Source organism: Mytilus galloprovincialis, chromosome 13 (genome assembly GCF_965363235.1).
Source record: "Mytilus galloprovincialis chromosome 13, xbMytGall1.hap1.1, whole genome shotgun sequence".
NCBI classification, from domain to species: domain Eukaryota; kingdom Metazoa; phylum Mollusca; class Bivalvia; order Mytilida; family Mytilidae; genus Mytilus; species Mytilus galloprovincialis.
Genome location: NC_134850.1, coordinates 38,117,811 through 38,134,746, shown reverse-complemented (window position 1 = coordinate 38,134,746; position 16,936 = coordinate 38,117,811). Strand labels below are relative to the sequence as shown.

At 31.2% G+C, this 16,936-nt stretch overlaps 1 protein-coding gene across 3 annotated transcripts in view; it reads left to right on the top strand.

Moving 5' to 3' along the window:
* The window catches only part of LOC143055975 (uncharacterized), a 37,225-nt gene that overhangs the window by 4,120 nt on the left and 16,169 nt on the right, over nucleotides 1-16,936 (top strand). For all 3 annotated transcript variants that reach the window (XR_012972187.1, XM_076229049.1, XM_076229048.1), the window contains exons 5-22: nucleotides 1,075-1,216; nucleotides 2,284-2,525; nucleotides 2,922-3,083; nucleotides 3,688-3,883; nucleotides 4,027-4,281; nucleotides 5,602-5,822; nucleotides 6,858-6,969; nucleotides 7,720-7,836; nucleotides 8,411-8,546; nucleotides 8,705-8,885; nucleotides 9,489-9,765; nucleotides 10,306-10,492; nucleotides 11,263-11,474; nucleotides 13,208-13,440; nucleotides 14,153-14,306; nucleotides 14,918-15,099; nucleotides 15,717-15,857; nucleotides 16,553-16,721. Coding sequence is in view for 2 of the 3 variants with exons in the window: in XM_076229049.1 (XP_076085164.1) it covers nucleotides 1,075-1,216; nucleotides 2,284-2,525; nucleotides 2,922-3,083; nucleotides 3,688-3,883; nucleotides 4,027-4,281; nucleotides 5,602-5,822; nucleotides 6,858-6,969; nucleotides 7,720-7,836; nucleotides 8,411-8,546; nucleotides 8,705-8,885; nucleotides 9,489-9,765; nucleotides 10,306-10,492; nucleotides 11,263-11,474; nucleotides 13,208-13,440; nucleotides 14,153-14,306; nucleotides 14,918-15,099; nucleotides 15,717-15,857; nucleotides 16,553-16,721 (3,319 nt within the window). In the remaining variant the exon portion in view is untranslated. The remainder of the gene's footprint in view (nucleotides 1-1,074; nucleotides 1,217-2,283; nucleotides 2,526-2,921; nucleotides 3,084-3,687; nucleotides 3,884-4,026; nucleotides 4,282-5,601; nucleotides 5,823-6,857; nucleotides 6,970-7,719; nucleotides 7,837-8,410; nucleotides 8,547-8,704; nucleotides 8,886-9,488; nucleotides 9,766-10,305; nucleotides 10,493-11,262; nucleotides 11,475-13,207; nucleotides 13,441-14,152; nucleotides 14,307-14,917; nucleotides 15,100-15,716; nucleotides 15,858-16,552; nucleotides 16,722-16,936) is intronic.

Below are 16,936 nucleotides of genomic sequence, written 5' to 3'. Positions count from 1 at the left end.
AGAAAGAAGAATAATTACTCTTTCAAATTGTGATAATTTCATTATGACATAATTATTACATAATTAATTGTTATGTAATTAGTTGCTATATTGTGATGTCCATACTTGAATGAATTTAGTTTCTTTGTTATTCATAGCATCCCAAAATATTTTATAGATTCTAGCACAACACAGTTTGACCTCCAAAACGGTGTCTCAGATTTTTACTATTGTATTTCATTCTCTCATAAATCTTCAATGAAGTTTGCAACATCAATTCATAAGAGATCACTTAATTCAATTTGGTATAACAGTTGTTCTATTGATGTTTTTGGAAATCTGAGACACAGTTTTGAAGGTCAAGCTGTGTTGTACAAGAATCTATCAAATACTTTGGAATGCTATGAAGAACGACGACGCTAAAGTCATTCAATTTGGACATTACAATATAGCAACTAATTACATAACAATTGATTATGTAATAATTATTTCATAATGAAATTATTAGAATTTGAAAGATTAATCTTTCTTCTTTCTTTTGGTACCTCATTTATAAAATATAAAGAAGGATGAAATGAATTACATCAGTTTAAAGTTATCTGATTGGGAGTGAAAAAATCTTTGTATTGTGCTACCTTGTCATATTTATATATCTGCTTACGAAAAACTTGGTACCTTCTACCTCAGGAAAAAAATACTGTAGCTGTATCTGTCAAAACCTTTTGATTTTTAGGGTCTTCTATACTCCTTAACTTGGCATTTGTGTTTTTCGATTAAAGAGCCAAAATGAGTCCGTTGTAGACGAAAAAAAGTAAAATAACAAAAACAAATTGGTATTGAGTATAAATTTATAAGACTGGTACATTTGGTGATTTTTTCGTTTGCATATGTACACATTTCTAATATAATGACTGATATATCGTTTGCATAATACAAATTTTCAAGTTAAAGATTGTATGCAAAAGAGATGCGAAAGATAACAAAAGTGCATTCAAACTCACAAGTCGAAAATAAAGTGACAACGGCATTGCAATATTTCAGAAGACAAAAGATGAATTCATTCGTTTAAATTTTGTATTTATGTATGCTCAACAGGATACACGACCAAATTGTGCTGTAGACAAGGCTTTTCAAGTATCCACTACTACTTTGAGTTCATATTTTCAAATTCCATTTGATTATATACCATTCATAACACATGCGTTTTGGAGTATAGATGAGCGGCATTGGCTTGGGGGTAAGTTTTCTTGTTTAATACATTGTAGTTACCATAAACGAAACTTTAGTATAACATGTAAAACGGCAGTTAGATAAATGAACCTAAAGGGAGGGTAAATAAAATAATTGGAAATATAGCATGAAGAAAGCAGGACTACAAAAGAAAACAAACGTATAACTAACGAGAAAATAAAACATTAAGTGTAAGGACTGTGCATGCAGAAATAACAACATCCAAAGTTGAAATGAGGAAACGGCACTTCACTAATCTAAGAATTATGCACGATTAACGCTTTCGAAAATTAGGTAGAAGAAAGTGCACTTAACGGGAAAGTAGAAGTGTTCCAATAATGCTAGCCGTCTTTTATACCTCGCGTGAAAAAAAAAATTCATGGATATATGTTGTCATTTGTGACACAGAAATCTTGCAAATGTCCAAAATGACCTATAGTAGTGCCATACTAGGAAACTGAATTGGAGCTCCTGACGAGAGCGACACATTTCATAATTTTAATAGAGGTCAAAATTTCAAAAGCGCATTTCTAGAGTATTCATGACGAGATGATGCATTCCTCAGGTAAAGGTTAATTCCAAAAAGATATCATTTGAGAGAACAATATCTTTATTTGCATGCAAATACCAGAGTGATTATTTAAATTATTTAAAAAACTGATATTTAAAATAATTTACCTAATAGTTACAGAATACCATTTGATTTCAAAGGTAGTTTCAATTATATTAATAGAACATTCTTTATCTACTATCAAATTCCATGTAAGCAAGATGTTTGGCTGGCCATAAATCCATGTTCAACCCAACACTATATCCTTAAATGTCATGTACAAAATCAGGAATATGTAAGTTGTTCTCAAAAAGTCTGTTTGTTGGCGTTTGTTTTCGTGTTTCAGTTTTTCCGTTGTTTTCCTCTTTTAGTTGTGTTACCCTTTGTTTTGATTTGTAACCATGATTTTTTCGTTTCATCGATTTATGACTATCGAACAGCAGCATACTACTGATGCCTTTATGTATAACTCTCCTTAGATTATGTCATATTACATGAAATAATTAGCGATTTACAAATTTCAGATTTTTGGAGCACTTTCAATGAAATGGACTACCAATATACTTCAATCCATCAAAACATGGCGCTGACAGCAAGTGATCTTTTACTTGATCCTGGACGAACATATCGATTATCAGTGAAGTTTTGTGCAGACCAAGTTTGTTTTCCTGCGCTCAAGACTAGCGGTGTAACCATAATACCAAACAAACCTGTTACCGGACCTATATCGATTGATTACACACATCATACTAACACTACAGATAAGGTATTATCTTTTTCGTTTTTACCCCTACACGTTTTAAGAGCAACTGTCAATAACTATGTCTTTCCTTATAACTTAAATAATATGTTGTTATACGGGGAATTATTCTGTAAAGGAGTATTTAGCGCACCTTTATTGATACCCTGCTTTTATACCTTCTTGCATAACACATAACAGCAATGTTTTAAATCTTGATAAGCAACAGACTATGATTAAAGAGAAACGAGGGTCAGATAAAAGTAAAACGACGAGAATACTGAATGTTTAAAAAATTTGGAATTAAGAAAAAAAAAAAAAGATGTACTGATTTAAAAGCAATATCGTTCAATATTAAAAAAAGAAAATCAGTTGTTATTGAACAATATTTTTTATAAAGAAACGTATTTTGTTAAATCTTAGATAGAAATCATGTTTGCAAATATGTATGATCCCGACATTATGGATGAAGAGGAAGCAAGAAGTGTAATATCACATTACGAATACAGTCTACAAGATAGTTCAAAAGGAATATATCATTCTTGGCTGAAAGCAGATAATATATCAGCAGTGAACAGCTCTTTCGTACGTTTAATCTTTTTTTATTAAGTGTCTCATCAGTGATCTTTACCATCACATTTAAGTAAAAGGAAAATACAATCACAGTTTTTATAAAAAATGTTCTTACTACTTTCCCAAATTCGACTAGTGTTGAAATAATAAAGTAATGCATGTATTCTTCTGAAGTGTAAACAAATAATATTAAAGAAGATGTAAACAAGAAAATTTTAGAAAACATTCTTTCAAATTGAAATTACGAGCATCATTAGTCCTACATTTTATTTGTTCGTCGTAAAAATGTATAAAAATGTTGTTTTATGAATAATCACATTGTTATTTCGGCATTAGATTAGAATTTTCAAATAATATGTTTATCAAAGAGGTATTGTGTAAGGATAGATCTATGAAAAGTTTGACTGTCCCACTGGTATAGTTCATCCTTCTATTAACGCAAGTTATAATTTTAAGATAATTTTGAGAAATTTTTGCACATATTTTGTTTTCGTTCTACATGAAAACAATTTTTTGACATAAAGGTTTAGTGAGTCCCAATTTGTCATCGTTTAGATATTATAGGACAATAATGATAATGAAAAAAATACCAATTAAATGTCTTATTTTTTTACAGTCACACTTTACAATTCATTTGCTGGGTCAAATTGATTTTTCAAAATGTCGTATTATTGCCTTACGTGGATATAATAGAGCCGGTGTGTGGCAGACAGCATTGGCTGAAATTAAACAGTGCAATGTACAAGCTGACAATCAATTTATTGTTCCAAACGTAGTTATAGATGCTGCTGGAGATCAGCAATTAAATGGAGGTATGTTTTCATAAAAGTTTTTTTTTTTAATATTTTTGTTTATATTTTAAAGGTAAACAGGATTTGCATATAGTATTAATATATGTATTACATTTAAAATCATTTCAATGATACATACCAACCGTCATTTCTTCGTCTTCCAGATGAATCAATAAGAGATGGATACGGCAAAGAAATATATCTAGAAGAAAATGGCAAATGGAATATTGAAGACGTGGACTACACACCATATAAAAACATTTTAAGTGCTGTGTGGCATTCACTACGGCATAAAGACTTTACTTGGGCAGTAATAGAAGTAAAATCATTAGATGCCTTAACGTTCTACAAGGATTTCAACAGCATTCATCTTTCTGATCCATGTTCACATCCTGATGTTGTTACATGTGGACATACTGGTACAATTATGAAATTTGATATAGTAATTTATATTTATTTTTGATACTAAGTTTTCAATATACATTAAATATGAAAGAAGCTTATGAACAAAACAAAGAGATAGTATTTACTTGTAAGGTTATTTGATTTCAGTTTATGTTCTTGAATTTTCTGTTTACCTATTTGTTACCTAAATAAAGGCAACAGTAGCATATCGCTGTTCAAAATTCACAAATCGACTTATAAGAGACAACAAATCCGGGCTACAAACCAAAACGCTGCAAACACATCTACCATAAGAGGGAAACAACAAAACAACAGAAACATCGAAGTACAAAAAACACTTACGACATTGCAAAATACATAGAAACGACTATTGAGTATTGTTATGCATCTACTTTGGCTAGAGGTATAGGGGGAAGGTTGAGATCTCATAAACATGTTTAATCCCGCCGCAATGTTGCGCCTGTCCCAAGTCAGGAGCCTCTGGCCTTTGTTAGTCTTGTATTGTTTAATTTGAGTTTCTTGTGTACAATTTGGAAATTAGTATGGCGTTCATTATCACTGAACTAGTATATATTTGTTTAGGGGCCAGCTGAAGGACGACTCCGGGTGAGGGAATTTCTCGCTACATTGAAGACCTGTTGATGACCTTCTGCTGTTGTTTTTTCAATGGTCGGATTGTTGTTTCTTTGACACATTCCCCATTTCCATTCTCAATTTTATTACATAACAACTGCAATATTCCTGACTTTGTATAGGACATCATAATCGTTTCGTTTTTTTTTTGTATTTTGTGTTGCTTATTAAAACAATATACGATAAGCGAATTTGATAAATCTTGATATCATGATTTGATAATATGGCTTTTTAAAATATAAATTTCTACATAAGGAAATTCCCGATCTCAGTATGGTACATAACTGTTGAATTTTCCTTAAATTTTTTATTTTACATTTTTGATAGACAATAAATATATATACATATATATATGATTGCTGTTTAATGTCGTATACCTCATATTTCCCTTCAGTTCTAAACAGAATAAAGGAAGGAAATAGAACATATATACTAATAGGCTAACTTGTAAAATGTAGACATTTACGTATAGTTTTTTTTATTATTATTTTAATTATTGATGTTATAACACGGAATTCTGAACTATCAATCTTTTTTAACATGTCTATGTAGATATCAAAATGTATTTCGTAGAGCAAGAAAAATAAGTGATGACCTTTTATTTGTTATATGTTCTCTACGTGCTTTTTATGAGCTATACAGCATTGTTGCATTTTAAAAACACTTCACACTAATCAATCATTTATGGGTGTTTTTTTCAGAGAGTGTTTACATTAATGTGTTATTCAATGACGAAAATCCACTAGAACACGGTAAACGCTACACGATATGCATTTACGCTCCATCAAAAACACTTCAGCATGAGAAGTGGACAGAATCACTAAAGGAAATTAGTGTATGCAGTGATGGTATAACTGTTGATCTTACACCTCCTATCACTGGGAAAGTATGGATTGGTCCAACTGTAGAAACACAGATTAAGGTAATTTGAATATTCAAATGAGTTAAATGTAAAATGATTTTTAATTGACGGTTCGGTTCTCCTTAATAGAAATTGTTGTTTACCCTATCAATAATCTCTGTATATTATCGTGAGAAGTAGTCCGAATTACATATTGCTATCAAAAAGAAATTCAAATCAAGACACGAGGAACGACACCAAGACAATACAAATCGCCATACAAAATAGAAAATAAATTTAGAATTGAAGCTTTTGAAAGACAAGACCCTTGATATCTGGAACATTACAAGGATATGTATATCCTGCTCCAAATGCGACACCTATGGTATTTTCCAGTATTTTAAATCCGTAAGAAATCACATACCATAAGTTTCATAATAGTTAAACATAAAAATCACTTTAGGTAGAGCCAAATGACAATCAATTAAATTGTGTATTATTTTTATCATTTTGTTTTATATCCACATAAAAAATCTAAGCTTGAAACATATGATTTTACAAACAAAAAAATCACCCCCGTTCTTTTCTTTTTCAGGAATAATTCAAACCAAAAGCATTCATTTTGTTTAGTTGTATTGTTTGATACTAGCACACAACACGTTGTTTCAAAACTGTTTAGTAGTATTGTTTGATACTAGCACACAAATCGTTGTTTCAAAACGGTCATTGTCCTAAAAAATGTCGTAAAAACCACAAGCTAATCTAACTTTTTGTTTCAAATGACAAAATTATTTTCAATTGATGCTTGATACACGTATTACAAATTCCAAAGGATTAGGCACAATCGGTACTATTTGAAAATGACATTTGTTAACATTATGTTTGCAATACAAAAAATGAGCGATAAAAAGCAAAATAAGAAAAATTCCGAACTCTAAAAAAATCAAAACAGAAAGCCCCTTATCAAATTGCAAAACTAAAGTTCAAACACATTTAACAAATTGAAAAGTCATGAAACGCATTTAGTAACCAAAATATGGTTAAACAACTGATTATATTAATAGCAGAGATTTATAAGTCCTTAATTGTAGGATGAGTAACTGTTATATTCAATAGTTTCAGACAACAACATCTTATATTTTCGTAAATTGGGAATCATTTTTGGATGTTGAAGAATATAGTACAGCAAGTCACAGTACTGGAATTCGCCAATACCAAGTTGCTATTGGTAGGATTTTGAATGAATTGCCTTATATTTTTCAAATCATTGGTCACTTTAATGTAACAGTTAGATATAACTCATTATAACAAAAACAAATATGACGAAGAACACTCCACATAAATTCTTTGAAGACGTTCTAAGATATATTTCCAGACAGTAGTTAACCGATGTTTAAAATGGTAGAATTTTATTGAATATACAAAGAAAAAAGAAAAAAAAACTTTTAGTGAATCTCCTGAACTGCAACGGTTAAATTTTTTAAAGAATGATTTTGAAACAGATTAAGGTCGAGTTCATTATAAATATTTCTTGTCCTAGTAAAAGCCATTTGTTAGTGTATGTCTGACTGTGTGCCAGTAGCCTCTATTTACAATCTTATATCATCGAGAAATTCAATAGATAAGTTCAGCTCTCATCTTGTAATGTATAAGCTTTTGTTAAGGTTAACACTTAAAGTATAGTTGTTGACATGAATGAAGGTCATATTTCGATAAAAAAAAATAAATTACACGGAATTAAGGGTTAGATTCAAGGGTCATAATTAGAGCGAGTTAGATTAAACAATGTTTAAAAGGTACTTGTTTCAACAACTATTCAATTTACACGAAACATAATATAATAAACAATTGTCATCAGCATTTAAAGGAAACACATCAATTTTTTTTAAATTTTGAAGCAGAGATGGGGAACATTAATAATGCAAGCAAAACACCTAAACTATCGTTGAAGCATATTATACACCTTTTGCTTTAACAGGGTCTGTGGAAGGCGGGTCAGATATTGTTGAATTCACAGATGTTGGTATTGTGAACCATGTAACATTTCACAGTCTTAACTTACAGAACGGACATGATTATTTTGCATCAGTTAAAGGTAATATAAATGTAGTCCTTTTTTTTATTTGAACCTTGAAAAAAACAGACAGATAGGGGGTCTCATTGGGGTGTTCTGATCACGGATCCTGCTTACTGTTTTGTCAGATGCCCGTATCCCGCTAACACTGTGTATGTAAGTAATTCTTTTTTTTTGTAACTTCCCGTGTCCCGCTAGACTTCATTCCCCGTTTTCACGGCACAATAATTTGACTTTCACATGTAACGCTTAAAAAATATCGGCAATCCCGCGTTACGCTTAGACCCCAATGAGACCCACTGATTTCTCAACGTATGCTCATTTTATTTGAAAATTATATAAATGAAATTGTTTAATTGATTAGGATGAAGTTATTTTGACGTTTGTCATCAAAATTTGTCAGTAACATATGATTTTACTTTTATTTGGATTTTCAAATTGAACTGACTTCAATTACAACAGATTATCATAAAATGTAATGATGTTAAAATAATGAAAAATGAGCGAATAAACCATGCAATTGTGCTCAACGATATTTTATTCTGTTACAGACGACCTAAGATACTCTTTTTTTATTGCAACAAATTTTTTTAAGGAATCGATTTTTCTGGAAGAAGTTCTACAGCAAACTCTGTCTCCATCAGAGTTGATACCACTCCACCGCATCTAACATCAAGACCCATTCTAATTGATGGTAGACATATCAGGAATTTTAGTGAAATTCAAGCCTGGTGAGTAAATATCAAAATAAGGAGGTGCATCTAAGTATACATGGAATGATTGATGACAAACTACTATTCAAAACTATATCTAAAGTGTTTAGATCAGTATATTATATCAAAACACAAGGACCTCAAATGTCTAACAATTTGTTACATATTCATTTCAGCTGGAAAGATGTATTTTCTGACTTAGAAAGTGGGATTAAACATTATCTATTAGAAGTAGGCTCCAAACCAAACTTTGGGGACATTGTTCAATCATTCAAGACAACTGAAGACTGTGGTGTTTCTGTACAGTTTTCGGATATAGATAGCCATCAAGGACATGCATACTTTATTACTGTTAAGGTATGATCTTTTACAGAACTTTACGCATACACACATTTCATTTATTCTATATAGTATTATATAGATCATCTACATTCATTTTAGTATTTGTATGTATGTTCAATAGCATCATTCCACTTTCAACTATGTTGAAATACATTTTGTTCTCAATACAATAAACATAGTATGTAGGAAACATTTGTCAAATTTAATACCTTACCCCTAATAGACCACTTTCGAGTTCATCCGTCACCGGAAAAAAATCGTCAATTAGGCGACCCTTTGTGACGTAATTTACCAGATAGAGGGGGTCGCCTGTATCCCTACACTATCAACATTCATCAAGCGTCTAGGTGATCGTCATTGTGCAGGATAAACTAGAAATAATTTTTGTTTCGTAGGTACTTAAGCACAATTCCCTAATGACAGCAGTGCTGATTGTCAATTATGAGAATTTAGTTTGCCGAATAATTCGTGCAATATAGTATTATAATTTTCCAACCACTCGCTCAACATTGGAATGGAAGTGACGATGCCCTTAAACGCACGAATGATGTTAATTAAAACCAGAGTTTTTGACGGAAATGCATCGAATTCGAAAGTTGTCTATTCTTTTAATTATAGGCAGTCAATAATGCAAATCTAGTAACAACTGCATCATCATGGGGTTACATTTATGATAAAACTCCACCAGAAGTTGGACAAGTATTTGATGGATTTTTGCCTGATATCGGGATGAAGAGAAAGGACATAGACTTTCAAATAAACTCAGATAAGCTTGGTGCTCATTGGGAAAAATTCTATGACCCACATACCACAATAAAGACATACAAAATTGCTGTTGGAACTTGTACTGGCTGTGATGACGTATTACAAACACATGATATCGGATTAATATATGGTAAATTTACTGAATTTCTTTTGCTTCAATAAAATTAATATTGAAGAGTACAGTAGGGAGCAACCATGCAGTACATGTCATAGTTCATAAAGTCAAGACAGGTTACGATGATTCGGAAGGGTATCCATATAAGCATGTGAAGCATTTGTAAAATCTTATAAATTTGTAAAGAACCAAGATCAGTCAAATAATTCAAATCGTTGATGAAAATATATGTTTGGTCATTGTGGTCACATTTGCACAAAAGACCTCTGAGAGCCAAGCAAATTTATTAAAAAATTACTTTCAGCTACTAGAATGCTGAACGCGTACTCGTACACGAAACTAACACAAGAACGGAATGAACGAAATGAATTAACGATTTAAATAAATAAGAAGCATTATGACCGCTTATTTCATTTATTGAATTCAAATCGTTTTTGTAAGCCTAAAGTCGTGTGTGAACGAAACGATCAATTCATTCCACTGTCATAAAACGGCATTTGGAAAATAGCTAGTCTAAAGAAATCACTTACATGTTGCATGTATACTTGATTTCAGAGTTCGTTTTAAGAGGAATCAATCTTGCTGTCGGCAGGCAATATTTCACTACAGTTACTGCATGTAATACAGCTGACCTTTGTTCTTCTGTTACTTCTGATGGAGTTATTATTGACAACAGTCCTCCAAATATTGGAAAAATTAAGGATGGAGCAGATTATACAGATATACACTATCAATCTTCTAGGTAATGTTCAATAGGTTTACAGAATAGTGATTAAACACTGAAACATCGGTATGTTTCTAAGGATAAATGAATCATCAACTGCGTTTTAAATTTAAAATTCAAACTGTCCGGAGTAAGTAAAAATCGTTTTGAGCAAGGTTTGTGGTGGAATCTGTTTATCTAATTTTTTTTAGACGATATTCAGACAATTTTAATACTTCTTTTTGAATAATCTGCAAAAAGACACTGTCTTTTAATGTGACGTTGTGATCATGGTGGCTTTTTTTTATGAAATCACAATAGGACTTAAGAGTAAAGCGCGAAATTTGACGTCATAATCGATATTTGACCGATGAATAACTGAAATTAAAAATAAACCCACATTGATTAATAATAGATATTTTCAAAATATTAGAAAAAGGATAAATCGGATAAACATTAGAGAAAAAAACAACAGAAAGAATAAAATAACGTAACAGCCATTTTTTAGTTCACATCCTAAATCCGTAACAACAGAATTATAAAAGATTTAAAGTGTGTCAAAAACAAAACAGACGGTCCCAATTAAAATAAAAGGTTTGAAAACGCAAAACAGAGAAGAACCCTCATTTAAACAAAATAACAAAATCTTGGTGCTGCAGTTTTCGATTGCAAACAAAAATAAATTGAAGTGTTGAATAAAAATATGATATTGTCGTAATGAAAAATCAGTGCATTGCTATTCTGAAAAGTGTTCTTAGTTATTGTGATTGTTTTTATATCAACAAATGAATAATTTGATACGATTTCAGATCATATGTAGCTGCAACTTGGCATGGTTTTAACGATCCACAATCAGGTTTAGATAAATACTCCATAAGGGTGGGAACATCAATTGGTGGAAATGATATTATATCACAGAATGAATTGCCATTGACGGATATAGTTGTGTTTCCAAATATAATTGAACCAATCCCAACTAACTCCAGAATCTACGTTACTGTTCGTGCATATAACAAAGCAGGTATTATTCATATAACTGATATGTATAAATGATACATTTTGCATCTTTTGTCTTCAATATGTTACCTAGTCTGGAACGCTTTATTCTTATACAGTCAGGATTCTACTTCGTCAAAATTATCTCCCCATTACGCCAGTTAATTTTCACAATAGTAGAAATGGAAGCAATTGTAGGGATGACGCGCTGTCAATTTTGCTCTTGAAAACCAATAAATTTCTCCGCATAGCACCATTACGATCCTTATATATATGTCAGTTGTATTTTACAAAACAAATATATCTACTAGCTAATGAGCATCAGTTAATGATCTTGTCTGCAATGATTCAACTTAAAACTATTGTCTAATCGGTTGTCAGGTGGAGTTTTTGAAAATTTATAAACATTAAAAAAAGTTCTAATTAAATATTTCGTGGAAGGACAGACTATTTATTATACTTTTATTAAAAACATACCTATTTGAACACACCTACTCTGTTTTTATGATTCATTTTGTAGGTACTTCATTTGACCCATATATCTCATCTTTTATTTTTGTGATTTTTTTTATGTTACAAAGCCAACCTGTAGCTTTGATATATAAAAATGATTGAATCTGAAGCGAATTGATGGATCAAATATTCTTGCTTTGTACGTTTTCAAGACAAAATATTCATCTCAAACGCGCCCTTACATAAAAAGGTGCACTCGATTTTCTCTTTTCGCTACAATTGTTACCCATGTTTTTAGAATTCTTTCTTAAGCCACATAATGGAAGGACAGACACGAAAATTGCTGAACAAATAGATTAGTATGTTCCCCTTCCGTGGTATTTTTTTCAAAAATATCGGAGATTATGCATTTTCTACATCCAACTTGATATATACCCATGTCGTCGACTTGCTATCTAATTGTTCTGCTTAACTATGTAATAGATAAATTGAAACCTTTTGCAAATAGTGTTTTTAAAATAGAACACTTCGTAATTGAGAAGAAAATTGTTATTTTATTTGTTTCTATTAACTTTGTTTTTGTTTTGTTACTATAGCAAACACTACAGTAAGCATTTATCGCCTTCTCTAACACAGAGCTTCGATTCTTTTGTTCTGTTTCGACCGGGTTTCCGCCTGTATAATGATCCATTTATCTTAATTTTGTTTGATCGAATGACCCATTAAGTATCTGATTGACACACTATTTCTTATAGTTTTATTCAAAGTTTCACTAAAAAAAAATACACTGACAGAACGAGCTAGCTATGTAGCATCAAATTTGAATTGATAATGAATACATTTAAAAATCCCATTTTTCAGATTGATGTTAACCCAATATCAAAAGAGTCTGTTTCTTTACATTTAAGTTAATTTTAACAACTTTACAACTGAGGGATAGAGTATATTTCATAAATAAAAGATACGTTACAAACGAAGCAACACACCTTCAGACGATAAATAAAAATCAAGATGACGGTTCATTATCAAAATCATGATATGCAATTATTTAATGAACCAAATGTAGAAACGATCACTTATCACTGTGTTGTGACAATGCGCTTCAGGATTATATGATATTGCTAATTATTATGCACAAATAAATGAAACGAACAAAAAACTATTTACAAAAATACTGTACAGGTGTTTTCCGGCGATAGGAAAAAGCCGCCAACAAAAATCATTTTAAAGTTAATAGTTTATAAAGTACAGTAAACATAATGTCATATACACTTTTCCAAAAATTATTTGTTTTGAATTATACAGGTCTTTACTCGGAAGTGACATCAAATGGCGTTTTGGTTGATGATTCCCCTCCAACTTTTAGTCGAAAACCTGAGTTGTTTCAGCAGTTGGGATCCATGATGGACAACTCAATTATTTATAGAAGTTGTTTGAAAGTCTCATGGGAAGTTAGTGACGAGGAATCATATATTGAGAGACAGTATATATCGTTAACCTCCCACAGAGGTGGCGAAATCAATTCAACGTCTACAGAGGTAATACATATCAGAAGTTGTATACAGTTTCGAAAAATACTATAGGATATTCAAACGCAGAAGTCATAAACTAATTTACAATGTTATATCAAAAAAATAAAAGCATTGTTAAATTTTAGTTCGTTTCTGTGTGTGTTGCATTTTAGTGTTTCTGTTTTGTCATTATTCTACTCTTATGTTTTGATTTGTTTCCCTCAGTTCTAGTTTGTAACCCGGATTTGTGTTTTTCTCAATCGATTTATGAATTTCGAACAGCGGTATACAACTGTTGTCTTTATTTAAAAGACAAATAGTATACAAACCACAGCACAGAAAAGAAAAACTGAGCAAAATGAACCCCACCATTATCCAGGGGTGATATCAGGTATACCAGAATGATAAGCATATCTTGCTCGATATGTAGCCCCGATCATGTTGCTGATGTAATCATAACCCGGCGAGAAGTCTTATTCTGTAGGTCACACTCTAGTATTATATCTAAGTTTGTGAAATAAAAGAAGGAGCCGCTAATTTTAAAGCTGACATCACATGGCCATAAAGTATAACCTTAGACTACAGGCATATTTAAACATTAAATATTAAATTCCAGAAAACAGACAAATGCAAACTAAGAACAAATGGACTGGTTGATATTATTGATTTCAAGGTATCTAGTATGTACAATTTGAAGATGAATTATTAATGTGGTTTACAATGTTATATTCTACAACAGTTGAATGGAATGGTCAGGGATTATATCTATACCAGACTGAATCTTCACGATGGTGGCACATACTTTGTTACTGTTATTGCATGTAACGGGGCTAAAATATGCGTGAGAGAGACATCTGGTGGTATTTTCGTCGACAACTCACCTCCAATTGCAGGTAATGATATCAAAATTCAAAAGCATGTTTTGATGTAAAAGCAAAATAACAAAAGTATCAAACTCAGAGGAAATTTTGATTCAAACGGTAAAATAAAAGCTCAAACACATCAAAATAATGGATAACGACAAAGTACAGACATTTTCCTACGTTACAAATGGTGGATTCAACCAGGTTTTATAGCTAGCTGAACCTCTCACTTATATAATTATAGTTGAATCAAATACCATCATATTGACAACGATGTGTGAACGAAATAACAGACATAATACGTAAAAATGTCAAAAAAGGCCACAGCAGTCAACAGTGTTATAATCTTTATCACTATGTATTTCTTATATTATAATTTATGGTTTATAGTTTATCTTTACAGTAAGGAGTTTACTGCAGGAAAAATCCACTATTCATAAAAAAGAACATATTTTCTCTTGATATTATTCATATAACGACACACGAACTTTTCGATGTATTTTTTTTTAACAACATCAATTGCTAAAATGAAAACAGGAAGAAGAATTGCTGGAAATATTTCTCAACTTCATCATTTTTTGAACTATTTTGCAATGAGAACATATATCAATATATTATTTTCAACATACATTAATTTGAAGGCACGTTTGCTATTGAAACGGACCATGCTGCTAAATTAAATCGTCATGTTGATGGTTGGTGGATGAAATGGTCAACATTCAAATTGTGGTTGTCATGGATAGGATTCTCTGATCTGCATTCTAGTATACACTATTATATGGTATCGGTTGGAAGTAGATATATGGTTGATGATCTTAATAGTGTTAGTTTTCAAATCAATAATATAACTAGATTGAATATAATTTTTCCAATTACATTCCCTTTAACAATTTTATCAACATTCAACATTCATTTTTTTCACTCTTTACCAAAAGTCAAGAACACCATACTGAAGCCGGGAATTTACATGTGTACAAATACGAAAAGCTGTCATTTTCAGGAGTTTGTCTAACTGCATCTTGTTTCCTAAACCTTTTTTATTGAGTAATTTGATTTGATTTTTTTCAACTTTTGTTAATATTTATTCAAAATTTGCCTAAATGTATCCAATTGTATGTTTTCTCATGTTTTCTATTTTGATTTTCCACTTTCAAAAAGAAGAGAGGTATTGTTACAAAAACACATAAAGTACGTACACAAATATAGAATTTGTAAATGGCAATAGTAATATATTTAATTTGCAGACTGAACTCTATAAACATCTGCATTAATGAATAAACATGCCCAAACACAATAGTACAAACACATACAAGAAGCTTTCTATTATTTATGTAACTTTATATCTAGATTTGATAAAAGCCCAATTGATAAAGAAACTGTCTATAACTTCGAGTGCTTTAAGTTATGGTTCATAACTTAAGTGTATATGTATGTTTGTAGGATAATAAACCAAAGAAATTTCACCACAATGGTTCTGGTGTAGACAAGGGAGATGAGGGTAAAGTGCAGGCTTTTGAAGTAGAGACTTCAAAATTAACTGACTACGACTATGTGTTCATCAGTGTTTGGGCATTTAATAAAGTAAGACATTAAATGCGACGCAATATTAGTTTATCGATATACAAATCTACTTACAATACTTTAATACAATATGTATAAACAGATAAAAAAGACCAGAAGCTCAAAACGAAACAAGACCGGTAACATCTTCAAGGTAAGTGCCTCCTTCGCAGCAGGGTAATAAAAATCAGATTTGAATGAAGAATACACCCTTACTATCAAGAACAAACTGTAGCGAAATACATTAATTTTTAATTATTGAACATTTCTTGTCATTATGAACTGACGATATAACCGTAGAAAAAAACAAAACTATCAAATGAGAACTAATTGCAACCATAAACGATAATATTTCTGATATTATTTTAGAACATATTTTTTTAATTTCTTGCATTTATTTGTTTTATCACTAAATTTGGATGTTAAATTCCATATACTTCTATTGATAACTCGAGCTAAGACAACACAACTTTATGACTTTGTTATTCGTTTATGTAGAAAAACATATTACTCTCTACCTTACACCTTCGGAATCTTCGTTTTATGTCACCATACGCACTACCTGTAATGACAAGCAGCATGTGTGATGTTGTCTCTTGAGTTGTAATTACATGTAAAGCTGCAGACATATATGCCTGTCGAAATAAAAACATCTTATAAATAGGAACAAATCTACTTCCAAGTATTGTTGTTTATTGTTTATTTCGTTTATCTAGGTTGGACTTCAAAGTGACATGATTCATAACCAATTCCGTTTGATTCCTGGTGGCTCACTTGAGTTGATACGACGATGCTCTTCAAGCACATGTCTAGGACACTGTGTGTGCGCGCCAAAAAATCAAAGATGTCCTATTGAGGAATCGCCTTGTGTAGACAGTACACAAAGTAAGATAGTATTTTAATGCTCTATTTTATGGCTGTATTTGTATATATTTGTACTTCATATACCTTACAGTAGGACAAATAACTATAATATTTATATTTTAACAATTTAAAACCAATCTAGACATGAATTGTACTGAAAATGTAGATTAACTAAATGCTCATTCTTCAATGGAGTCAAGGAAGCAAGGACAGAGCTGTGTTGTCAAAACACAGAA